Raw genomic sequence first — 27,608 nt, 5'->3', positions numbered from 1 at the left:
ATTACGTTGTGTTAAGTAGGCGGTTATTCACATAGCTCCAACTCCATGCTTCATTTGCATATGAAGCATATTGAACTTGATTGTCACTTTGTTCTTAAGAAAGTACAGCAAGGATTGATATCCCTAGTCATGTTCATATAAGAAAACAACTAGGTGATTTATTTACCAAGCCTTTAGGAACCACAAGAGTTGACTATATTTTTAACAAGCTAGGCATGGTTAATATTTATCTTATAGCTTGATGAGTAGTGTTAGAATTAGTAGAAGGGCAAAAGAGGGAACTGAAAAAGCACCATTAGGAACTCTTGAGGGGGCTTTGGTTCCAATCTAGCAGTAATCAGTTCCTTTTTTATTTTTTACCACTCTTGTAATTCAGTCCTCGTATATGCTTAGTTGATTTGAGGCTTTCACATTTTCAATGTGACCCTTCCTTGGGGACTTCTTCTCCAATCTTCTTCATCCATTCTTCTTCCGGTTTTCTACTTTCATTATTTGCAGTAGCCAACAATTGGACATCTTCCATGCAGACAATTAAGTATGGAAAACCCATAAAACAACCAAGTACAAAAGGACACAAGCACACAAGGCTCCCAATCCTACAAGGTCTAGGGAGGGTCATGATGTATGGAGCACCTATTTTGCACAAAGAGGTTGTTTCTAGACTCAAACCCATACCTCTTGGTTACAGTGAAGCAACCTTTAACATTACACCAAGGCTCACCCTCAAACTTATCAAGGAGATTACAAACATATATAACAAGGGTGAAAACTGTTAACAGGAAAAAGTAGAACCCTTCCTCGAAGTCATAGACCTTTGGGTCCAGAGGTTGACAAAACCACATAGGCAACTGCAGCATATTACCATGCAATCATCACATACATGTTTTTGATGGAACATATTTAAAATAAACTAGCATGATCAAGTTACACTTCAATTCACTAAGGACACTTTGTGTCCTTAAATGCCAAATGGACATAAAAAATAATTTATGACAACATCGTAGGATTATTCTTGTGTCCCTAGGATTGATCATTTTACCTCATAGGAGAGTGATTCAGCGCCAGTTAAGTACGGCAACTGCCCAAGGAAGAAGTATTCTCTGTTGCAAGAATTTGGACTATACTTGTCACACCACAAAGGTTTCTGCAAAGATCTCAAGTAAGGGAAACTAAGACAATTAGCAATAGTGAGGAAAAACTAACTTCAAATTGCCTGCCAAAAAGGCTAACAACCAGAAGGGCGAACATTGGCTCTTGCATAAGGAAGATAAAGAACAAGAAATCCAACTGGAAACCTCAGCTACCATTTCACTTGGCAAACCATGCCAGTACCAGTGCAGATAACAAAGAAGCACTAACATGTCATAGTGCCTTGACCATAGGACTAATAGAAGACTGCTGAGGTTATCACATTTTACCAGGCCTCTTCTTTTTTAATATCAAGACCCAACCATTAATGATATTCCTTTGCCCCTAAAGTACTCTCCCAGAAAATGAGCAGAGAACTATGTGGGATTCAATGGTGTAGCACACTCCTTTACTAGTATGAAGCTACAGCTCATTCTCCTTCAATTTATGAAGCTACAGCTCCAACTAGTTAGTATGCAGCACAGCCCTCTTTAATATATTTCAATTAGCATAATTTCTGTTGCTGACAAAAGTTGAAATAAATATTGATATATACCCAATGTTAGGCATGTACTTTTACTCTCCACTCGCTCCCCCTTTTCTCTTCAAAGGTAAGCCAAGGCATTGGTTGTGCAGAGGCCTAAGTGTCTCAGCAATAATAAGAAAGCAACTCTTGGACACCTAAAGCAACCAACGTGGTCATCCGGCAAGGGCCAAGGGGAACCTGGATGCCTTTGACAATGACAATTGTCACATGTTTATTTTAGGCAATGATGCTAAGCATCTGGATGCAACCCAACTTTTTCTGAGCCCCACACTTCCTTACTTTAAAAGAATGTCCCCAAAAGGATGATATGGTATTCCAGACTCCAAACTGCCGTATGGGCCCTGGAACCCCAGACCTAGATGTTTCCATAAGAAAGACTGCTATCAAAACCAACTGACCTCTAGGAAGTTCAGCACTATCAAGGAAAATAAATTAAGAGACCAGAGGACACCAAATTGAATAAAGATGAAGTAGAACTTCGCGGCACGTTCAAATCTTGAGTCATCAAGGACTTGCTCAGGTATTCCAATACCATCTTCTGCCTGAAAGGTGAAATTTCAAAGTCAAATAAGAATCAAACAATAATTGACCAAAACAACTGCAAATACTAATTTATCAAGAGCGTGAAAATCTTCTACTGCTCCTCTAATTGAAGATCTTTGCTGCCCAGGTCTGATTGTCGGTTGAAGGGACTTCATTTACTTCTGGATAATTCTTCTACTTGGGAACTGTTCAGCACTTTATTTGAAAACGTCTGTAGTGCTGCCACTGTGATTCAGACCTAGTTTTACTAATGCCACTGTGTTTGAAAAACCTACTTTGCTGCTATTAAAGTAGTTTCAGACCTGATTTCCTCGTGACTAAGGGTTTTGGTAGATAGATAAAAGAAGATTATTGACTATTGCGTTGATTGTCACTTTGCTTAATATTTTTAGCATGGTCTGGACTGTTCTTTGCATGGACAGAAAAACAATGAGGGTTTCCTTGTGTGAACTAAACATAGTAGTACCATGTCTGAAGCAAAATCTGAACCTGAGACAGATTATGACCTCTACATCACACCATATTAAAACTAGAAGGGACTGTCAATATCCAACACTGGAAAAAGATAGTCTAGGTTGTATAACTAGCCGTGGACAACAAGAACTCTTACCATGTCAACTAGCAATGAGACATGGAGAACTGTGACCCAGATTTTAGGACAGATGTTAAACTCATGGAGAGAAAAATAGTTGGCTTAGTGATGTAAGCAGCATCCAGGACCACCTAAGGAGGGCCCAGAGGGCTTGCCAGTGCCCTATGACCACATCAGCAACCAGATAATTTCGACCAACACCAGGGGTATATTGGTAATTTTGCAAGTTTTGAGGTGTCATAGGTCTGGGTCCCATTGAGTCTAACGTGCTGTTTGGACCCTGGATCTATTTTATTTTTTACTTTATTAATACTCTTGAAAATATTTGAGAGTCCTTGTTTAGGTGAGATTCCCAATTAGGTTGGGATCCCACAGATTGAGTCCATTTGAATCTCCTTATGTTTAGGACTCCATATCTACTCTCTGCCTAGCCAACTCAGCGGGATTATCCACACTCAATTCAGACGGCTTGAACACTTTTCCACTTTTGGTGCCTTCATTGACCGGATCGCACTCGAAGTCGGATTCAAAGTACAGTTCGGCATTGAATTGAGCTGTCAAATTCTCAATTTCTAGCATAAAGGTCACAATTTGCACTAGAGTCTTCTAAAGTTAAATGTCAAAGTAGTTGAGTTGTAGTTGAAATTTGAGTTAGTTTTGGATAAGCCGAATAGAGTTCTAGTTGGCATAGTTGTCAAAGCGGCAAGGCGACCAAAGCGATTGGGGCCCCACCTAAGCAATTAGGTGACAAAGCGGCACCTAGGCGGCAATAAGGCGACCAAAGCGGTTGGGTCAAAAAATTTCAATATAACTACTTTTCAGTACAACTATTTTGTATAATAAGCTAAACAAATATTCAATAGTCACATTCATCCAAAAAAAAAGCATTCAAGAATCATAATTATCAAAAATAATTCAAAAAAAGAACACAAACATAAGTTCATCTCATCAAACCATGGTTGTCAAAGCATTTGCCTAGGCATTTACTGATTCATTGATTCTTGATGTTGAGTATGGCTTATGCTTCACATTTTGTTGCCGGTGGGGATGTGGGGCAGCACCCCCGGAGCAAAAAATAAGTTCTATGTCACTTTGGGCCTTGGAGTTCCTTTGCAGATTGTTCGTCAATTAAGCGGTTCAAAAACCGCTTTGCCGCCTAGGCGGACGCTTTGACAACTATGCTAGTTGGTTAACCAATTCACAGTCCTTCACTATATTTTATTTGAAGGCTATAAAGAAAGCCCTTCAGCTATGTAATTTTGAATGAAATTAAAACTGAGTGTGAAGGCAAATGAAGTTGTGGCTTCTTGGGAAAACTATGGGGGTTGTGTTGATCTCCTCCAATTCCAGCAACAATTCAACCATAACAGTAGCCTTTAACCATCTCCAAGTAAGTGAACATCATCTCGAACCCCATCCCTAGCCTTCCTTCTTCCCTCATCCATAGAACCCTTCTTTTTTATTTTCTTGAATTTTCTAGAATTTTCGGACGGACCCCAAATTTCAAGGTCAAATCTATACCAACCTAACTATTAGATCTGTCCCAAACTTTAGGAGCCTCATCCCCCCAACCCTAATGACCTTAGATCCCAATTTGAAGATATATTATTTTCTTGAATTTTCATACTTCCCAAGACCCTAAAAACGAGGTGTTGAAGAATGCTCAGAAGCATCACGGCGGCGGCTGCCTTGGTGCGCAAGCTTACTTTTGAGGATCTTTCCTTTTTTCAATATGTTGCATTATTACCTTCTATTTTTGGTGTAGGAGCCTTGGTGAATAAGGTTTGGGACTCTGGAAAGTGTACTTTCTAATTTTCTGTTAGTTACTGATTTTAGTACTTTCCTTATCTGTAGTTTCCATTCTGGACAGATCTTAGCAGTTAGAATGCGAGAAATTTTTGTCCATTAGACTATATTTTTATTTCCTTTTTGGAGGACAAGTTTCTTGGGTATTGAAGACTATAAATAAAGGTTACCTGCAATTCTAGTTCTTCTTGCTAGAATCTCAGGTCTTGCTGTGGTTCCTCTCACTTCTTCTCCTTTTCCCTTTTCCTTCCTTCTTATCTGTTCTTTTTATGTCTGCACTGTTTTGGCTCATTAAAGTCTATTTTCTAACATGGCATCAGAGCTTTATTGACTCAAAACAGTGCAGTTTCATTCCTTCTTCTGAAGTTCAAATCTGTGTTCAGTTCTCTTTGGTGCGCAGCCACCTAATGTTGTACCTAATATATTGTTAGATCAGGTATTTATGTGAACTGATCTATTCTTCCTATTACCCTACTTTTAAAGGTCCCAGAACTTAGATCATATTCTGGTTTTTACCTCCCTTTGTCAGCTTCTAATTCTGCACTTTGCAGAAATTGTTTTCTCCCCATTCGGCTTATATTTTGCAGATTTTCTGCTGCAATTTCTACTTCAAGTTCTGGGATATTGGTTCGAGCTTCTACCCTACCAATTGTGTGATATCTATTGCAAGTTATAATGTCTTCAATTACTGGTGACTCGACTACAAATACTGCTGAATCCAAGGGATCACAAGTTGATGCAGTGAATGTTCAGATTACCTCCATCAAACTCAAAGGCGGTTCTAATTATTTGATTTGGTCACAAGTTGTTCGTGTTTACATACTTGCAAAAGGTAAGCTTAAGTTCATTGAGTCTGAGCTTCCAACTAAGACTGACAAATCCTATCCTAGTTGGACTCAAGATGATGCAATCATCAAAGTTTCAACGTAGAATAGCACGGAACCTGATATTGCAGCCAATGCTATGCTTAACAACACTGCCAAGGGAATATAGGATGATTGCAAGAAACCTATTCTCAGGCTAAAAATATGACTCGGATTATAGTATTTACGAAAAGCTATTTCAATTTCAACAAGTTGACAAGTCTCTGCAGGATTATTACAACTCTTTTAAAGGCATGATAGAAGAGTTGAATGTCCTTCAACCTCTCAATACAGACAGAAAAGCTTAAGGCACAATGGAATGAATGTTTTGTATCTAAGTTTCTTGCAAGATTGAACCACGAACTGAAATCTATGAAAGGACTTGCTGGTGAAACATGTCCCCAATCGCATATGCTAGACTTCAACAAATTGCGTTGCCTAAAGGGGGTTCTTCTAGAAGTAGTTCTAAAGGAGAAAATAATGTCTTTACTACATCTCGTGGAAGAGGACGTGGTCATGGTTTAGGGGGAGTTAGTCGACCTCCAAGAAGACGTGATGTTCAGCAATCTGATAAGGCATCTAGGCTTTGTACTCACTATAGTAAAACTAGGCATTTGGGGAAAGCTTGTTAGGCCAAACATGGAAAGCTAAAGTGGGCCAACCAACTTGCCAATCATGTCGTATCTAATGTTGGTACTAATACAGCAGCAAACAACAATGGTGGTTCTGGATCTTCTTCTAGAGACTTGTCTAAGACCCTTCGAGATGATGTAAGCCAAATCCTTCGAAGCCAAATCCTTTGCCGTCTACAAAATATTGAGACCATCGCTTCCGCATCCACTGGTACTTTTGCTGCCACTCTCTTTCACGCAAGTAACACAGCTCTTCTCACCTCTACATCCACCCCTTGGATCATTCATTCAGAGGCTTCTTTCCACATGACTGGTAAGTCATCACTTTTTAGTTCTTTTTTCTAAATCTACAACAACTAACTCTGTCGTCATAGCTAATAGTACTTCCACACCTATTTAGGCTTTGGAAGTGTTTCCCCTACACCTTCCCCTACTTTGTCATCCATACTTCATGTTGCTAATTTTTCTTTTAATTTGTTATGTGTTAGCCAGTTAGCTAAAGCTTTGAATTGCTCCTTAACTTCTACTCCTAATTCTTGTGTTTTCTAGGACCTTCACACAAGGAAGACAATTGTTGGAGGGTGTGAAAGGAACAGTCTCTACTATCTGGATTATATTGCCCCTACTGCGGCTCTTTCTGATGATGTTATAAATACCTTCTAGTGGCATTGTCGTTTAGAACATCTTTCCTTAGCTAGATTAAAATTTATATTTCCTTCTTTGAAATCAATGTCTAGGTTAAATTGTGAGGCATGCAAGTTCGGGAAGCATCACCATGCCACCTATCCTCCATGTTCTATTACTCGTAGTGAGTCTTTCTTTTCTTTAGTTCATTCAAATATTTGGGGGTCCTTGTAGAGTTAGTAATAGGCATGGGTTTTGATATTTTGTTACTTTTGTGGACAATTTTTCGCGTCTTACATGGTTGTATCTTCTAAAAGATCAAACTAAGTTCTTGCCTATATTTAAAAAATTTATTCATTATATAAAAACTCAATTTTCTCTTCCAGTTAAAATTTTTAAATCAAATAATGCTTTAGAATATGTTCAAATTGAGATATCCAATTTTTGTGACTCTCTTGGAATGATTCATCAAACCACTTGTTCATTCACTCCCCCATCAAAATGGAGTGGCTGAACGCAAGAATCGCCACCTCTTGGATGTTGCATGTGTTCTATTAATTCAGATGAATGTTCCTAAGACTTACTTGTGTGATGCGGTTTTAACTACTGGTCGTTTAATTAACCGAATGCCCATGACTTTACTTTCTAACAAATCCCCTTTTTCAATTGTTTTTCCAAATAGGGAACCAATTAAGTTCCACCCAAAATTTTTGGTTGTGTTTGTTTTGTTCACGTACCACATAATGTGGAAAAACTTTCTCCTAAATCTATTAAATGTATTTTCCTTGGGTACTCTCGTACTCAAAAAGGTTTTCGGAGTTAGTGTTCATAAAAAACAATTTGTAAGTGTTAATGTGACATTTTTCCAAGACACTCCGTATTACACTAGTCCATCTCTACCTAATGAAAACCATGTTTCAAATGATGCTCCTTCCATTCCCTCTCTTGTTCCTTTAAGCGACAGTGCCCCTCTATAAGTTTGTCAAAGGCGACTTAAGTTAGCAAAGCGTATTGTGGATAGCACAATTCCTCCTATTAATACTGGCAGCTCTCCTTTAGTGGAGGTTGAGGTTGGTCCTATGGAAGTTCCCTCTTCACCCTCTCCACCAACGGATTCTTCTAGTGTAGATCATACTCCTACTTCAAATGACTTACCGATTGCTTTGAGTAAAGGTACTACTTTGAGACTTTTTCTCCTATGGCTAGACTTAATTATATCCGTGTCTTGATTTCTTTAGCTGTTAATTATGATTGGCCTCTGTTTTTCAACATGACATAAAAAATGCCTTCTTGTATAGTGACCTCAATGAAGAGGTTTATATGGAGCAACCTCCAAGTTATGTAGCTCGGGGGAGGACCAGTACTTGTGCTTGTAGGTTTCATAAAACCATCTATAGGCTCAAACAATCTCCACAGACTTGGTTTGAGAAATTTAGCAAGACTGTAGAGTCCTTTGGATTTGTTCAATGTTATCCTGATCCTCTATCTTTGTTAGACGACAAGCTAGTCGTGTTGTCATTATGGTAGTTTATGTTAACGACATTATTTTTTCAGGCAACGATATTGAGGTTATCAATACAGTAAAGGCATACTTACAGAACTGAGGTAGTTTGTAGTAAACAAGGAGTTAATCTATCACAAAGAAAGTATGTGTTGGATTTTTTGACAAATAGTGGTATGCTTATATCTAAACCTACTGATATTCCCATGGACCCTCAATTGAAGTTAGGAGTGGACGAAGGTAACCTGCTAAAGGATGTCCATCGTTATAGGAGTCTTATTGGGATTGCTTATTTATTTCACTATTACTCATCTGATATTTCCTGTTCTGTTAATGTGTTAAGCCAGTTTATGCAGTCTCCTAGAAAAGCCTATTGGGATGTTGCGATGAGAGTACTTTGATATCTCAAGAGTCCTGGAAAGGGACTGATTTATCGGCCAAATCAGAGTATGGATTGATGGCTTTTTCTGATGCTGATTGAGCAGGGTCTGTAGCTGATCGCTGATTTACAACGGTTTATTGCAGTTTCATTGGTGGAAATCTTGTAACTTAGAGGAGTAAGAAGCAATCTAGTGTTGCCCGATCTAGTGTTGAAGCAATGTATAGAGCCATAGCTCACACGGCTACCGAGTTGATGTGGCTTCATTCCCTGTTGGGGGAAATGGGATTCCCAATTACTGCACCAACAAAAATGTTCTGTGATAATCAGGATGCTACCTATATTGCCAGTAATCCAATGTTCCCTAAGAGGACAAACCATATAGAGGTGGATTATCACATTGTTTGTGACATACTTGAGAAGAAAATTATTGAAATTCCCTTTGTGAGTTCAACTGACCAGCTAGCAGATTTGTTCACTAAAGCTCTATTTAAACAGAGTTTTCAGGATATTTGTTGCAAGCTGGACATGGGAGATTTGTATGCTCCAGCTTGAGAGGGAGTGTTAAAGAATGCGCAAAAGCACCAAGTTGAAGAAAGCACAGAAGCACCAAGGCAGCTGCCTTGGTGTGCAAGCTTACTTTTGAGGATATTTCCCTTTTTGGATGTTGCCAAACCTTATAGGAGCCTTGGTGAATAAGGTTTTGGAGTTTCAGAAAGTATACTTCCTAATTTTCTGTTAGTTACTAATTTTAGAATTTTCTTTTTCTGTAGTTTCTATTTTAAACAGATCTTAGCAGTTAGAATCCTAGAAATTTATGTCCACAGATTGTATTTTTTTATTACCTTTTTGAAGGACAAGTTTCTTGTCTCTCAAGTTATAGTATTGAAGACTATAAATGAAGGTTACCTACGATTCTAGTTCTTCTTGCTAGAAATTCTAGCCTAGAATTGCAGGTCTTGCCATGGTTCCTCTCACTTAGTCACTTCTTCTTCTACTTTCTCCTTCTCCTTCCTTCTTCTCTGTTCTTCTTATTTCTGCACTGTTTTGGCACATTGAAGTCTGTTTTCTAACAAACTTTAATATCTTTCAATTTAGCCATCCCAACCCCACCAAACTTGGAGTTCATATCCCTATTAATTACCTACATTCCCTCCAAGTTTCAACCCATTCTAACACCTAGATCCAAGCTTCCATCTCAAGGAATTTATACCATATCTCCCATGGGATGGGTTTTTTATCTTCAAGATCCATAAAAATGCATCTAACTACAAAACATCAACCGAACCTTTCCCCTATGGTATTATCCCTTCACAACCATATAAAAAAGGAACCCCATATCCCCTGAATCCCCAAAACCCGACAAAACCTAATTTCTCTCAAACCCTAAACCAAAACCAACACATTCCCTTCAACCATAAAGTGTTCTAAACCCAAACTGACTGCTGATTCTATTGAAGAGGATCTTGGAGTGAACCTAATTCTAGGGCATAATCCCTAGAATTTGGGTTACATCACTTAGTCACACGACACAATAAAGGAATTACAGAATTATTTAAACATTTTTGTACACTGGATAGGACAATCTTTCTAGCATCTATGAGGTACCCCAGAAGTTCCATAATTGATAGAAAAGGGAGACCTTTATACTTTGCTGACTTTAAGGATGTATGAAAAGTTATTTTACCCATTACTTCTTATGTGGTTGAGATGCAAAGCCAACGGGAACAGCTAGCTGTTATGGGATTTTTTGCGAGGACTCGGGAAGGAATAAAGAGTTATTATTCAAGTGTTAGTATATTTGAGCGGTTCCGAGTTCCGACAAACACAAAACTCGTAAAATTAAACAAATTGTAGTTTCATACAAAATTACAAACACAATATCAACAAAGTAAATAACAACAAGAAACTCCCAGTTAGCATCTTCACTCAATTCCAAGTTGAGTTCCGTGGTGGATCCATCCCTTGAGAAGCATAGCAGTGGTAAGATCTAATCCACTACTCTGAATACTGGACAAAAGCATCACATGTCATGGTCTTGGAATACTTGTTCGGTGGTCCAACGTTGTCCTTCTATAGGTGGTCCTAGGCATGGTGGGAGATCTCGCGAGATATCTCGCTATTTTGACATAGCGAGACGAGAGGAGGGGCGAGATCTGCGAGATGGGAGATCTCGCCAAGATCTCGCCATATCTCGCCGAGATCTCGCCTCTCTCTCGCTGCAACCATCAAAAATTGCCAGAAACTTGATTTTTTGTCGGAATTTGTTGGGGTTCAACTTCTAAACATCTTTAAGACATCTACAACATCAAATTATCATCATTCAAGCCTATTTCAACTAGATCTACAACAAAGGTAAGATTTTCCCCCAAATTTGAATTTTTTTCAAATAGAATATTCTACAATGGGTGTGTGAGTTTAGTGTAAATATATGTTGATCCACAAGCTTTGATCCAACTTTCATGGAAACCAATTTAATGTGACATTTAAACCTATATGTGACATACTATAGTGATGAGTTGACTTAAGAGTCATATGTGGCCACCGTTCAGAATTAGTTGATGCAGAATGCTGAGTGATACTCTTGCTGTCTTATAGTCTTGTAATCTTATTACTCACATACTCTTGTGATTGTGATTATGAACTTATGGATTATGATTTATGACTTACTAAAAGTCTAAAACTTCTTATGGTTGTAAAATTTTGAAGCCATTTAAGTTCTTTGATAGTTTGATGTGTAATGTATTTAATATTTTATAGTTGATAACATGAATTACTTGATATCTCTACATTTCGGTTTTACACATAGGGTTGACTTAGAAGACGTAGTTAGGGTTATTTTTTCACAATTCTAAGGCCACCAATGTGTTCAAAAGGCCTTAAATAGACTAAATACCAAATTTCAGCCCAACCGGGGTCCTAAAACCCACCGAGATGGGTTACCGAGATTACGCCAAAATTTTGGTAGATCTCGACTGAGATCTCGCCATCTCGGTTGAGATCTCTCTATTTTGGAGTGGCGAGATCTCCCACCATGGTCCTAGGGAATGTTGACTGTAAAAGGATAATGATTGAACTAGACCAATAGTAATTACATAAAAAACCTTTTCAATAATTACATATATACTTCTAATAATACTCTCCTATTTTTAAGTATAAAACAAAAAACTATTAAGGTTTACATATTTTTAAATAATTTTAAAAGATATTTAATAATTTTCAAATAATTAAAATAGATAGTCATCAATCTAAAGTTACATCCCACACCATCCAATGTAGATCGAGTGATGGTGTCTCACACACATTAAATTGAACACAATACATAATGTGTATAACAAGAAGCCTTGTCCCAACTAAATGGGGTCAGCTACAAGAAGTATAGCCTTCCAATCAGCTCTATTTAGGCCATACGAGGTATAAGGCCTAAGCCATGTATATCCTTTCTCACCACTTCCCTTAAGGTTATCTTAGGTCTGCCCCTAATTCTATTAATTCCTTCAATTTGAATTAAATCACTTCTCTAAAAAGGGGCATTTACATGCCTCCATTGAACGTGGTCATACCACCTCAAACGACTTTTTTGTAGTTTATCATTTATTGGAGTTATTCCTAAACCTACTCTAATATGAATATTCCTTATTTTATCCTTCCTAGGTGCGCTTAGGAGGCAAGGCGGTTTTTCAACCACTTTGTTTTGAACCACTTAATTGACGCCCAAACTACAAAGGAACTCCAAGGCCCAAAGTGACATAGGACCTATTTTTTTGTCCGGGGGTGCTGCCCCCACACCCCCGTCGGGGCGGCCTCCCCAGACCCTTGCCCTCCCACCGGGGAGCAAGAACCCGTGCCTGTCGGCAACAGAATGTGAAGCATAAGCCATACTCAACATCAGCGCTCAATGAAACAGTAAATGCCTAGGCGGACACTTTGACAACCATGGTTTGACGAATGAACTTATGTTTGTGTTCTTTTTTGAATAATTTTTCATAATTATGATTCTTGAATGTTTTTTCTTTTTAATGAATGTGACTATTGAATATTTGTTTAGTTTATTATAGAAACTTAGAAAAAAGTTGTATTGAAAAAATTTTACCCAACTACTTTGGTCGCCTTATTGCCGCCTAGGTGCCACTTTGTCGCCTAATCACCTAGGCGGAGCCCTCATCGCTTTGGTCGCCTTGCCACTTTGACAACCATGCCTCCAACTCCGCAACTCACCTACCTCCACCTGTGGATCTTGTGCTAAGTCCTCCTACTTTAGACCTTGATGTTCTAAATGCCCTTCACAAAGGCACTTGGAGTTGTGTCGAGTACCCCATTTCTAACTATGTTTCCTATATTGGTATTTCTCCCACTAGTCATACTTATTTATCTTCCATTAAAACTCACCCTCTTCCAGAGCCTATGTTTGAAGCTTTGTCGAGTCTTAGGTGAACCACAACAATGGCTAAGGAGTTGGTAGTCTTAAATGTGAATCACATTTCAAAACTTGTTCCCTACCCGAGAGTAATACTACTATTGAATGTCACTAGGTGGTTACAGTCAACCAGATGGTATTTAAAGGCCAGACTAAAAAGGGATATGCTCAGGTGTATGGTGTGGACTATCCATATGCCTTCTTCCGTGTGGCAAACCTCACCTTCATTAGGACTTTGATTTCCTTACCTACTACACATCATTGGCCCCCATTTCATCCAGATAAGAAGAATGCTTTCTTTAATAGGGATCTCCATGAGGAAGTCTATATGGAGCAACCTCCTAGGTTTGTTGCACAAGGGGAGAATGGCTTGGTGCTGCCTAAACAAGTCATTATATAGGTTGAGAAAGTAACCACATGCATAGTTTGGCCACTTCATGTCTAGTATCACATATTTTGGTTTGGCTTGGTGTGAGAGTGATCACTCAATATTTTCCGCCAGTCCAGTATAAGGAAGATACTAATTGTTGTTTATGTATTATCATTACCAAGATGATCAGCTAGCATTAATGCATTGAACACTTATTCACAGAAACAGATTCAAACCAAAGACTTGGGAAGGCTCAAGTATTTCTCAAGTATAGAAGTGGCTCAATCCAGGAAAGGAATCTTTTTATCATACCGCAAGTATGCAATCAATTTACGATCAAAAATGGGGATGCTTCATTCAAAGCCTTTAGTTACTTGATGCAAGTCTAGCACCAAATTGGTCTATTTTCCTTTGAAATCAACCTAGGGTTGATAGATATAAGGGTTAGGCCTTTGTTTAACACTTTTATATGGTCATGGGCGTGTTCTATGGACCCATAAATATAGTGTTTGGGTCAAGTACAATTAGGTAAATTCGGCCCAACTTAAGATATTAGGCCAGAATAGTCTTTTCCATGTTTTATTTTAGTTTGAGTACTGTTCGAGTCAATCTAGGATATGACAAGGTGTCCTTTTAAGTTTAGTTATAAAAGTCCTACTTGAATTTGGATTAGTATGTTGAGTACAACCAAGAGAGTCAGTTTCTAAGTCCTAATTTCACTAGGACTTTGTAGGGCTATAAATAAATCCAATGGCATGTAACAGAAACAGTTTTTGAGAGTACTATTAATAAAGAGAGTGTTAGTGCGTAAGAGAAAGGTGTTAGTAGAGCTTCTCATCAATGGTAAGTGAGCTCCATGTGGTTAAATAAGCAATCAAGTGTTTTCCTTGAAAGATTCTCCTTTGGTAGTGCTTGCAGTCTGCCTCTGTTGTTCCAACTCCATCACACCCCATTACAATTACAGGTAAGTAACAAATCAGCACTTATCTCATTCCCTTCCACTCTTTTAATTTTCTGCTTTGAATCCCCATTCAACCACTTCTTCTTTTCTCCATAAGACCTAGACTATCTAAGTTCCCAAACACTATCCTTAACCCTAATTCCTTTGCTGACCTAAGTTCCCAAACCCCATCCTAAACCCTAATTCTAGATCCTTAGCATAGAATAAACTTCGGTCGAAACTTGCATGGAAATTTCCCATTTGGGGAACCTCGAAACAAAAAACTAGGGGACCGAAAAAAATCCCAAGTTTCGATCGAAACCGTCAAAACTTTGTTCAACCTAGCTAGACCAGTTGGTTCATGAGAGAGAAAAAAACTCCCAAATTTCGTGGAAATTTAGGAAATTTCATAGAAATCTGAGAAATTTCGTGGAAACCTGAGACTTTTTCTTGCAAGTTTCATAACTTTCACAAATTTTCAATTTTTTTGTTTCTTTCATTTTTCCCCAAATACCCCCTCCATCAGGACTTCCCTATCCAAATTGCGTATTCCCTCAGACTGGTTATCTTAGTTATGTTGATGACCAAACTTATAAAGTTGTAATTGTCAATTACCTTGACAACCATAGGCATAAAATGTCATGTGATGTCTATGTTCGTTGGTTAGAGAAAAAGATGTTACAAGTATAGTACTACTCAGCTCACAGGAAGGATCCGCAGAGGCACTCCTCTTGGCACTGAGTTGTACTTTCCTTTTATTGTCAGTTACTTTGTATTTGATGTTTTGAAGTCAAAAATTATATATTGAGTGTTATGTACTTAAGTAGTTAAGTTTATAGTGTACTTCTTGAACAACTCTACATTGAAGTTATGTACATTGAATGACATATGTACATTGATTTTTTTAGCAAAATGCATGTGTCAATGTGTTATTTATACTCTAATTAGCTTAAATGTAGAGTCCCACCCTAAAATACTCCCTAAAACCTGTTGAAACTTACATGAAAAAATCTTAAGTTTTCTCAAAATTTCTCAGTTTCCCACCTAGGTTTCCCATTTTCACCCGGTCGAAACTTGAGTTTCCCTAGAATTTTTTCTATGATCCTTAGAACCCTAACTCTTGTAAAACTATAAAACACTAGTCCTTGATCCTCAAAACCCTACTTCTAGACCGATTCAAATTCGAGATCCTTGATGCCCAACACTAATTCCAGCATTTAAAGGGGAACAAACTAGCTTTTGGGTACCTGAGATATTCAAAAACAGGGGTCCTAATCTCATATATCAGACCTGTCAGTTTGACCCTAAACTGAGACCTGAACCAGTTCTGGCCGAAAACCCCTGAAACCCTAATTTGAACCTCAAGCTAAGGTTGGTTTTGAAAAGATTCTATAACAACTGGCCCTCATTCACTTGAGGCTACATCAGTACCCCAGTGGATCCAAATATAAAACCTATGCCTGAAGATGGAGTAGCTCCTGATGATCCAAAGTAGTATCGAAGGCTGTTGGAAAACTGAATTATTTGGCAGTGACTCAACCTAATAATGCCTTTTTCTAGTTCCTTTGACCCTTCTCTTATCTTACCTACTGTCCAGCAAGGAAAGTGGATCTGTTCTGAACACCCTATATCTCAGGTTGTTTCATACAATTCACTTTTCCCTTCCTACCATACCTTTGAGGGTCTTCTAGAGTTGCGCTTCAGAATGGAGGTTGTCTGGATGATATGAACAGTGAAACTCCTTAAATAATTACCCCAGCTGAAATTTTTTTCCAGTAGTATAAGGCCTCCAACAACATTTTCTGAATACAGAGCTTGAACACCAAAATCAAACAAAAGTAGCTTTGATGCCATATCTGATAAACTTATCGTTCTAGACAAATAGGTTCTAGTAATCTTCTCAAAACCTGGGAAAGATAGCATGGCGCGCCTCACACGAGATCACTTTCACAGCCAGGGACCAGTGAAAATGAGTAGGGAGGCCCAACCATGAAACCCTCCGGAAGGAAGTTTACTCTTCTCTTCTTAACTCCAAAAATCAACAATGCTCACCTATCGTACTTCATACCATCAAATGAAGTGTAGTATAATACTAAAAGTCTAGAACTCATAACCATCCATCAACAGCACCAAGCTCATAAACTACCTTACCTTGTTGGCTTAAAACCCCAATAAAACATTCACAAGATCCTCAATAGAACACCAAATGCATAGTCTAAAATAGATACATTACCAAAGCAAACTACAATGTAATTAAGAATGGGAAGCAATCTAACCAGATCAATGAGTGCAGCTGCTTTCTGATAAGGTGTTCCTCGAGTGATAGCATCCGATCTTTTTTGGAAAGCTTTTGGTTTCCGTCCAAGATTTTGTTGATTATTACTACCCTCTCCGCCCAGGAATGGCGTCTCCATCTTTCTTACCTCTCCTTCACTTCTCCAGGGATATCCGGAGAAAGTGATCTCTCTCGGCGAATACGGTAACAGATGTATCAGTGTATCACCAAACACAGGGGCAGTTAGGTTTGGACCGAATTGCAGAATGATAGTATATGTCGGTTAGATCCAACGGCACTGTCCTTGAATCTCTATCCAAAACCCAAATGGCATCGAATCAACCGACAAGCTTTCATTTGACGACCTTACGCAATAGGTACCTCAACTGTCAAGTCGTACGCTCCATTAACGCGCTTTACATTAATTTGTTAGTTTTTTCAATACCAGAACACCAACCAAACATGATAATGGTTTGTACCGGAAAAATAGATAAGAAACATGATCATGGTTTGTATCGTCAACCGATCCGATATCAATTCGGTTTCCAAAACGATTGCAACTCAAATAATATGGAGACGTGCATAAGCTCTTAAGATAAAAAAATAAGAATGTAAATTATATATACACTCCTCGAATTTTCATACTATTTTTTTATAACCCTCAAATTTATACTAATAGTCAAAGGAATTTATTATATTACATTTAAACCCCCTATGTTCAGATTACATATTAAACATGTCCTTATTAGAATAATGGGCATCTATTGTATTTTCAAAACCCTTATGCTATCCTCATCTATCCTTTGAACGTGTTTCCACATTCAAGAAAAAATTTTAAAAATATATAGGGAATATGATAAGCAAACATGATCGATTTGTTCTTTATTTATATTTCTTCTTTTCAAAGTTGACGATCAATTACTTAGTTTACAATCTTACATGACAATTACGGGATCTAAATGACCGAACTCCCATTCTTTTTTGTCTAACCAAAATAATGAAAAAGATTCTCTTGTCAAGAAGCTGATTACAATAACATGTCACGTTGTTTGGGGTTCTAATTTAAAATATTTATCACCTACATCCTACTACTATCTTCCCTTAAAATAAAAATCTAGTAATCTTCAAAAGTCAATTATCTATGTATTGACCTTCTTAAAAAAAGTAATTTAACGCTTTCACCTTAAAAATCTAAAATTATATCCATTCATAAACCTTACATGAAATATATCTAAAAAGAAATGAAAACAAATTCTGCATTATGAACATTACCAATAAATCAAAATTTTCAAAATCTAAATCACTAAAAAACAGAACATACTATTCTACACTATTTTAATGTATTTATTGAAAGACTATTATTTGGTAATAGAATTGGTGGAACCTCAATAAATTGACTCAATTGGTAAAAATCAATACCTCATAGAATAAAATTGAGAATTTAAATCTCATAAGGGTTAGAAATGATATAGCTCATTACATGTATAAATAATTATGAATATTTCAAGCAACTCTAAGTGTTTTTCTTCTTTTAATTCAAACTTACGGCTAAATTGACTAAAAAGATCCTCGATTCAAAAAAAATAATATAATAAATGATCCTTTAATAATTAATTAAAGATAAATTTAAAATTAAATTAATAGCTTAACAATGTTGTATGACTCATGCAAAAGGGATTTGAACGAGGCCTAGTTAGCCATAAACACCGTATGACTCATACAAAGGGGATTTGAACTTGGAACATAAGGTTTACCAAACCACTTGGAAGTGAACTTGGGACCGCTAAACCACCACCCTCAATTGTAAATCTTGATCCACTTTAAAGGATCCCATATCTCTTTTTTTCATTCTTTCTCTGGTAAATGGATATGTATCTCATTACGGGCCTCCATTTTCAAGTAGAAACCTATAATCATTTCTTTTGAAAAGTTGGTTCCACACGTAGAGTTCAACCCATTATATATTCTTTGCAAGATGTCGGCCTATGATTTTATTTTATTTATTTATTTTTTTTTGAAGGTGGTCTCCACTCCAAAAGCAAAAGAAAAAGTTTGATCCATTCCACACTTGAACTCGTCATATGTTTTAAATACTCGAATATAAAAAGCCAAAAACAGACAGATGTATAGGTTCAGAAACTTCAGATCCAAATTTTGGTACCGTTTACTTAAAAGAAGATAATTGTAGGTTTGATATAATTCAATTTTTTTTTTTTTTTTTTTTGTCTCGCTCGTATGATATATTATTTTCTCCGCAACTTTTACTCTATCCTAGCTAATTCACATCTTCTATAATTTCCTCTTAGGATGTGCCATGTGGCATTAGGTAATCCGACGGTTACCAGTTCAACCTAAATTTGATTTTATTTAAACCCATAAAAGATATTCCTCTTTCCTCTCTCTTCCCGAAATTTAGAGAAAACCCAGAATTTTCTGCGTTTCTGTCTCTCACTTTTCCTTCTCTTCACGGCTCTCTCCTCTCTCTTCAAAATTTTGGACAAAGCCCTGGATTGCTTCCTCTACAGACCCGAGGAAGCAATCCGAGTCCCTATGCCCGTAAGTGTTTAGATTCATGTCTCTGAAACCAAATATATTTCCTCCTTATATTGCAATGCAAGTTTGGTAATTCCAAAACAAACGGAGCTAGTTCTACTTAATTTCATGGACCTTCTGCAAGTGTTGGTAAGTGAAGACATTCCCACACGGATTTCCAGGATTGATGATAACCATGGCAACCGTTTTTTCATCTGCAAGAGCTTCAACAGCTTCAAGATCGATCTCCCAACACCTGTCTGGTAGTCGATCAAAATGGCAGACCTCAAGATGGTTGAATGTAGCACGACCTTCATAGTAGGTGTACCCAGGTCTTGGAAGCAAGATGTTTGCCCTTGGCTGAGCAAGCACGGAGTTTACAATCTCAATGGCTTGTGCACAACCATTTGTGAGGTTCACATCATCGGGAGTCAACACGTAGGGAAGATTAGATGATAGATATTCAGCAATGGCCCTGTAGTATACCTTCATAAACATACACTTGTTTGTAGATTTCAATTTCCATGAGAAGAAGAGGCTAGTCCAGAGGGTTGGACTTGTAGAAAACCTATGAAAGCCTTGGATTCAGGGAGAGAGGAAAAAATGCAGAAAATTCAGGGTTTTCTTTGAATTTCGGGGAGAGAGAGGAGAGAGGAATATCTTTTTTGGGTTTAAATAAAATAAAATCTAGGTTGAGCTGATAACCGTCAAATTATCTAATGCCACATGGCACAATCCTAAGAGGGAATTACAGGGAATTGCAGGAAAAAAAATTACAGAGGATGTGAATCCAACATTCTCCTAGATACAAAATATTAGATACTTTTTTTTTTTGTAAACAAAAATCTTATTCAGAGAGGGCAATGTGTGTGGGGGGGGGGGGGGAATAAAGTTCCACCAACCACACAGTGGAAGATGGCTATTCTTTCGAGCCCGAAACTGAAAGGGCCTTCCTGGCTAAGAGATCTGCAATTACATTAGAACTCCTAGGAATAAAGGCAAGGATGCAATATATGAAATTATCCATTAAATAATGAATATTTTGGATCAGAGGCTCCACTACCATCGGGGGTTGAGTCTCACCTGCAAGATACCTGATTATCTGCTTACAGTCCGACTCAATTAGAATTGACTCGTATCCGCATGCAAGCTCCTCCAATAGTCCTGCTCTGAAAGCAAGAATTTTTCCTTCTTCAACAGAATTATAGTTTCCAGGTAATGATGAAGCACTCAAGAGCTTTCCCTCGGCATCTCGATGATGATGCCCGCACCGCCGTTCTATGTTCTTGCAATCCATGATGCATCTCTATTTACTTTCACAAAACCTCTAAGAGGGGTTTCTCAAGTCAACTGAACATTTTCTTTATATTCCACCCCTCTTTCTGAAGTTGGTATGGCTGATTTTTGGATGTCCCAGAACTCTTGCATGGAGTAGACTGCCTTCTCAACCACTTCTTGAGGTTTCCAACTCCTTTCTCCCATGATCCGATCATTTCTAGCTCTCCATAACCACCACACTATAAAGGAACTAAGACTTTTCATGATTTCTACATCTTGTTTGCTTGATTTGCTGAATATCTTCCATACAGATATCCATTCCTGAAGAGATTTACATTTGTCATTTGAAATTCTTCAAGAGAGAGGAGAAACAAACCATACACTCTTCGCAAATTGGGAATGCAGTAGTACATGGGAAGTTGTTTCCTCTTCAAAATCGCATTCTCCACATAATGCATTGTTTGCAAAATAAAATAACAGCAAACGCACAGTATCGTGTAGCTAACGGGTCGATCTCAGGGAGATATGCCACCTAGAATTCAACTTCTTAATAGTAATGCGAGAGTGGAATCATTCAATTTTTGTTAACTAATTACTTAAACTAAACCAACGATCCTAATCCATACATCTAATGCAATCGAATTGAAACAAAAAATAAAGCAACCATAACAAATGCATAAATAAAAGACAAGAAAAATAATGCGAACAATAAAAATAAAAGGGAAGTGATCCGAGTGTCAGCTCAAAATCGAGGGAAGGGGAATATAATAATGACTTTGACCGTAGACCCTTTGCCGTAGCTTACAGTCCACCGATTGGGGGAAAGGATATTAGAGAAAAAGAAATTACAAAAAGAAAAGTAAATAACAAAGCAATATAACAAAGTAATAAAAACAAAAGGAAAACCTTAATCAAAGAGAGGCACGACTGTAGACATCTTTGATCAAGGACCAGGGGGGAAGGAAGAACAGTAAGTAAGTACACGACTAAAGTAAACTAAAGAGAAAAATAAAGTGTAAAATAGACCTAAGAGAGAAGTAATATTTATAGAAGAAGGAGAATAATTTACAAACAAGGATGGTAATAATAAGGAGTAAAATAAAAGAAGAAGAAATAAAATAAATAAAGAAAAAAAAGCTAAAATTCGTTAGAAATTCAGAGAGAGAATGTGTGGAGAAAAAATAATAATAATAAAAAAATAAAAATAGTAACAGGTGAGGAGGGAAAGTGGAGAGAAGGAATAAATAAATAAATAATAAAAAATAAACTTTACTTACACGTAGAGGATGTGGAGAAGAAAGAGAGAGAGAAAGAGTGGAAGAAGGAAAAAAATATATACTATTAGAAAATTGATTTTGGGATAATTAAGTAAAATAAAATAGTGAAAGGAATAGAAAGTGGAAAGGGAGAGAAAAAATTAATTAGAGAAATAAATAAAATCTTCTTAAAAAAAATAGAAAATCCTAGTCTTTGACTACTTGTGGGGCCCTATACAATTCTTTCAATTATAATAAAGAAAAATAAAATAAAAATCATAATATAATTTTACAAGATATTTTGGAGTTGGTCCATAATCGCATCTTTAGCCCATCATGCTCCAAATCAGGCCCACTTTCGCACTTGAGAATTTGAACGGACCTCTTGACGTATAAAATCGCATGTTTCATACCCAAAACTCCAGATATTCGCTAAAGTCCTAAAAATTCATAAAATCTGCAAAAACAACATAAAACCCAAGGTAACTCCACTCCAAGTGTTAAAAATGCATGTTTTATGTCCTAAGATTTCACACATAAATGTGTTCATCAGATTCCCCCACACTTAAGCTAAGCTTGTCCTCAAGCAAGAATAAAAGAAAAATACAAATGAGGTAAGAAACTAATGCAACAAAATAAAATCCTAACTCACTTTCGTAGGAATCACGGTTACACTTAGCATGTGCAACAAGCCTTTAAACCACTAGGTTACCCCTAGAGGACGAGTTTTGTCTTGTGGATGTTTGCAGAGAATATACATCCAAAATTCCAATTCAGCTCAAAATAAAACATTGCAAATTTCAACTTTAACAATTGATAAGTACTTATACAAAATCAATAGCTATGACAATTTTCCTCACCATTGATTTAAGATCCCCCACACTTGAACTTTATTACCCCATATTGATTCTTAAGATTAAGCATATATCTCAATCAAAGACTCACCTTATATCTTTCAAGTACACCTCTACTTTAAGCAAAACCACGAATAGAATAAGAGGACCAAGGATTAAGGTTTTGAAGTATTTTTGACCAAACATTTCTACCAAGGCATTGATGACACTTGCATTTATTTCTCTCTCTTTTTTTTTTTCTTTTCTTTTGAGTAGTGAACTCTACTTTACTCTACTACGGTTGGCTTGAATAACATGGTGGAGCAAACACCAGAAACCCAAGTTACTTTGTAGCTTTGCTTTGCATATGCCCACATAGACAGTGATACGAGAGTTCTTTTCAATAATATCATTCCTAAGAGTTTCGATCAAATCACCTCGATTCCTGAGTCGGAGTGCCCTGCCTAGTTCCAAGGAATTCAACTTTTACTTTCTACTCTTTTTTTTTTTTTTTTTCACTTCTTTTTGAACTTTTGTCATGACATACAAACAAATTGATCTCAAATCCTAGCCAAAGAACAAGGACCCACAAAACCCATAGATGGTCCAACGCCTCAAGTTAAGGGCCTCTTATTTTTCTAAGGAAATTCTAATCTCAACATACATACAAGTTACCTTTTCTCTCTACAGGGTTTTTATGTGTTCACGATGGGTACCAAAATCACTCTCATTTCACACATCATAGCAATTGAAATAGTATGTACACTAACCAAAAGCCAAAGTTAAAATTTACAAAGAAGGTATTCCCCCCGCACTTAAGTAATACAATGTCCTCAATGCATGCATGAAAAGATAAACAAGGAAGACAAATGAAGGGTATACCTTTTAGTCAAGATGTGCTTATCATGGGAAGCTTTAGTCTTATCTTCAATATCAATGTATGATGGGAAAGACACTCCAAATAAGAAAAATCATGAATAGAAAAGTCATCCCTAAAGACTTCAAGAAAAACCTTCACAATGTTAAAGAAAATACTTATTATACGTTGAGGTTTTCTAAAATATTTGGCATCCTTCATAAGGTGAATATGATGTTGTACAATGGAAAAGCTTAAACCTTTGATATTAGTCATAGACCAACCCAATGTTTCTCTATTATCATTCAATAGTGTGATCAACTCTTCTAGTTGGTCAAAAGTTAAATCAAAGACAACAAGAATAGGAAGAGTATTATCTTGTCCCAAGAAAGCATACTTCAAATTAAAAAGCAACTCTTTCAATTCTAGCTTGAGAGGTTCAATTATTGAGGGTTTGGAAATGGAGATAGAGATGGATGGGGGTTTAATAGGCTCCAAAGGTATGTGAAAACTTTGAGACTTCAGAAAAGAAGGTTTCACTATCATCTTCCAACATATCCATACATTCTTGAAATTCCTGATCAAAATCAATCTCAAAGTTGGTAATCGAATCATTATGAAAATCCAAAGTCTCCTTAAGCATATTGATTTCTTCCTCAATTTGTGGTTGTTTTCCTATCCTGAACATATTAAACTCCATAGTTTGATTTCCAAAAGACAACCTTAAGAGGCCATTTCGACAATTGATTAAAGCATTACTAGTAGCCAAAAATGGTTTTCCTAAAATTATTGAGATTTCATCATTGATTGAAAAAGGTTTAGTATCTAACACAATGAAATCAACTGGAAAAATAAATTCTCCCACCTTCAATAAAATATCTTCAATCATCCCTTTAGGAATCTTAATTGACTTATCCGCCAACTGAAGAGTAGTTTTAGTTGCTTTCAATTCTCTCAATCCTAGTTGCTTATAAACATGGTAAGGCAAAATATTCACACTTGCACTAAGATCAAGTAAAGCATGTTCAATGTGTGTATTGCCTATGACACAAGCTATGGTAGGGCTCCCTGGATCTTTATACTTTGCTGCTACAGGTTGAGTAATTATGGAACTAATGTTGTGAAACCCAGCCCTAACCCTGACCTGGAAGTAAGGCCAGAAGTCAACTTTGGGCAAGAAGTCAGCTTTGGGCCATTTCAGTAGAAGACTTGATGGCTGGATTGAAATCCATGAGTGTTGATGTCAGTGTTCCATTTATGGAAATTGCACCCTGTTGAAGATCAGATTAGTTGATGGACTTGGAGTGCTCTCTGTATTGGTTCGAAGGCATTTCTACCTACTAGGTATGCCACTCTAGGTGTGTGCAAAACCCCTTGATGTTTGGACTTGATCTGAGCCTTCAATTCCCTGTTTTGAAGTTGCTGTTCTGATTGGTCGACTCATTGGTCGACTGGACCAGTCGACCAATCAATCGACCAATTGATTCTGTTTTTGAAAATTAGGTCGTGGCTACTCTATTTAAATTTAGTCTCGGGAATACTTCGCCTCATCTGCCTCCTAAGCCTCTGGAACAAGTTAGAACCCCTTTCTAATCAATTCCCTTGCATCCTTGGTTGATATCTCAAGTGATTTTCATCCTCCTGCATCAAAGGTATGTTTATGATCTCTTTTCTTTTCTATCTTTGATTTTATTTTCTTCAACCTTGTTCTTGATTGAGATTAGGAAGGAGATGCTGCATTCTTGCAACCATCTATTCCATGATCTCATTCGATTCCTTGAGATCTATGATCATCGTCATGATCTCAACCCTAACCAGTTAGATTCTTGAAACCCTAACCTTTGTATGATCTTTCTGGAAACCTTTCGGTAACCTCCCATGTGAGGGAAACCTCATGGGTAATTTTTAGGTTGATCTAAATTTAATATTCTATAGTTTTTCTTGTTGTTATTGGCAAATCATTAATTCCATTCCTCATGTGATCTCAACCTTTTCATGGAAACCAAAAAGGGTGAAACCCTAATTCTTGGAGATATATATATATATATATATATATATATATATATATATATATATATATATATATATATATATATATATATATATATATATATATATATATATATATATATATATATATATATATATATATATATATATTTGACCCTGTTAATAGCCAATCAATGTGTTTTCCTTACAATAATTTTATCCTATCATCCTCTAATTATTTATCCTTGATCATACAGTGTTTTCTTCATGATCCATGATTTAACCTAATTAGGTTAACCTTTTGGTTCCTAAGTTGTAACTTGGAAACTTGATTTGGTTGGTGGTTTGATGTCCTCTATATACTAGGATACTACCATTATAGTTTCCCTCTTATTTTGTACCCTTTTGAACCACCAAATTCGGTTTCTTAATCTAAAAATTCTGATTATTGAAGGCTACTGTCTCTGTTGGTCGACTCATTGGTCGACTAAGTCAGTAGACCAATCAGTCGACCAATGAGTACATCAACCTCATTCTTGGTTTGTTTTGATTGATTTGAGATCTTTCATTTTATGTATCTTTCCTAACATGTTGTATACACTTGTTTAGGACTTTCTTCTCAGGTTTAGTCAAGGTCTTGCTTGATTTCCCTAAGTTCCTTTACAAGTTAGAAGGTAAGGACTGTTATTCTGTAATTACATAAATTGCATACTCTTGAGTTTATACTTTATGGAACTCTGAGTTTAACTACTGTTCTTGTACTTTATACTTCTGTTATACTACTGTAAGTACAGTAGTACTTTACTTATGTTTTCTTTTTCATTATTCAAGCTTATAAGAATTGCTTATTACTATATTGTCTAATGATTAGATCATGATTGTATACTCTCGTTTATATGATGATGTGTTGACTGTGTATGTCATGAATGATCTGGGATTGTATCTGATTAGGTATGATTTGGGATTGTGAGGTGTCCTTTTGACACTTTTGTCCTTGGACATTATCGGAAATAGTATGGGATGTTTCCGGGGTTGTCCATCGATGCTTTCCCGAATTATTGATTGTCATACCTAGGGCTGTCTAGCAATGTTTGATCAGTTGATCAAGTTGTGTACCACGATTAAAGGCAACGTGGAATTGGAACATCTCAGCTGGACTGATGAAGTCCACTATTTTGAAGATGTCATTTATAGGATAGAAGACTCTTATGTTTAGTTTATCCTTCTTAGTTCCTTTGATTTAGTTGTCATTTCTTTTTAGACTTACATACTACGTTCTGCTGTATTTGTGGAGTGAGTTTCCGCCTCACTTTACTTCTTTTGATATCTTCAGATATCTGGTATCATTTTCCGCACTCTGATTATATTGTTTATTCATTTCTTGACTTTAATCTTTTGTTTATAATATTTAAACCTTGATTATTCTCTGTTTATGATTATGTTATTGTAGATGTGGGAGGACGATTTCCTCGATATTTGATCTTTGGGGCTGTGGATCACACTCTCGGGTATGCCAGTTAGGGTACCGGCTGGGAGGATGTGACAAATGTTACCTGCCAAGAACGCCTTTTTGGGAACGCTAGTGATTCTTTTATGAGTGCATAGATCTTTCAACACTTTTGCATAGGCAGGGATCTGTGATATGGCATCTAAAAGAGGGATATTCACTTCTACCTTTTTGAAAACATCAAAAATTTTCTCCATAGTTGCAGTCTTCTTCTTATTAACTAGACGGCTGGGAAAAGGGGCCTTAGGAACATAAGGACTCTCAGTTGAAATTTGCTCTTTTCTCATTGTTTCAGCTAATGATTCAACAAACTTAGGTACTGCTACAGTAGTTGGCTCATCTTCAACTTCTATGGGTTTCTCAGACAAACCCTCTTTAGGAGATACTTGAGCATTCTCCTCATCACAGTGGTCACTAATCTTGCTCTTTTCATTAATATGTGACTCACCTGTTAAATACCCTTTCCCACTTCGCAATGCAGACACATAATTTATTGAAGCTAAAGAAGAAGGGGAGGGTTCAACTTGGTTGACTTGATTTGGTAAATTTGATGGTCTTTGTTGAATCTGAATCCTAGGATTTAACTCAGGTTGGCTAGGCATTTTACCATTTTCTCTCTCAGACAAATCACTTGCAAGAGTGGAAATTTGTCTTTCCATATTATGCTTAGAAGTCATGAAGGTGCTGGAAAATACTTCCATATTCTTCTCTAAGGTAGAAAGACGAGAAAACTCTAGATT

At 36.9% G+C, this 27,608-nt stretch overlaps 1 protein-coding gene and 1 pseudogene across 1 annotated transcript in view; both read right to left on the bottom strand.

The window, feature by feature from the left end:
* Positions 1–17,062, bottom strand: part of TPC1 (two-pore channel 1) — a 168,057-nt gene extending 150,995 nt beyond the window's left edge. The window contains exons 1-3 of the mRNA XM_089135592.1: positions 16,619–17,062; positions 2,074–2,217; positions 1,040–1,144 (exon numbers count right to left, since the gene is read on the bottom strand). Of these exons, the coding sequence (XP_088991718.1) occupies positions 1,040–1,144; positions 2,074–2,217; positions 16,619–16,756 (387 nt within the window). The 5' untranslated portion in view covers positions 16,757–17,062. The remainder of the gene's footprint in view (positions 1–1,039; positions 1,145–2,073; positions 2,218–16,618) is intronic.
* Positions 17,063–19,266: 2,204 nt separating this feature from the next.
* LOC149004733 (putative aminotransferase TAT2 pseudogene) lies at positions 19,267–20,446 on the bottom strand (annotated as a pseudogene).
* Positions 20,447–27,608: the final 7,162 nt, after the last annotated feature.

The sequence above is a fragment of the Hakea prostrata genome, chromosome 9 (assembly GCF_041222555.1).
Source record: "Hakea prostrata isolate BN-2017 chromosome 9, UWA_Hpros_2, whole genome shotgun sequence".
Lineage (NCBI taxonomy): Eukaryota > Viridiplantae > Streptophyta > Magnoliopsida > Proteales > Proteaceae > Hakea > Hakea prostrata.
This window is presented reverse-complemented; position numbering and strand designations above follow the sequence as displayed.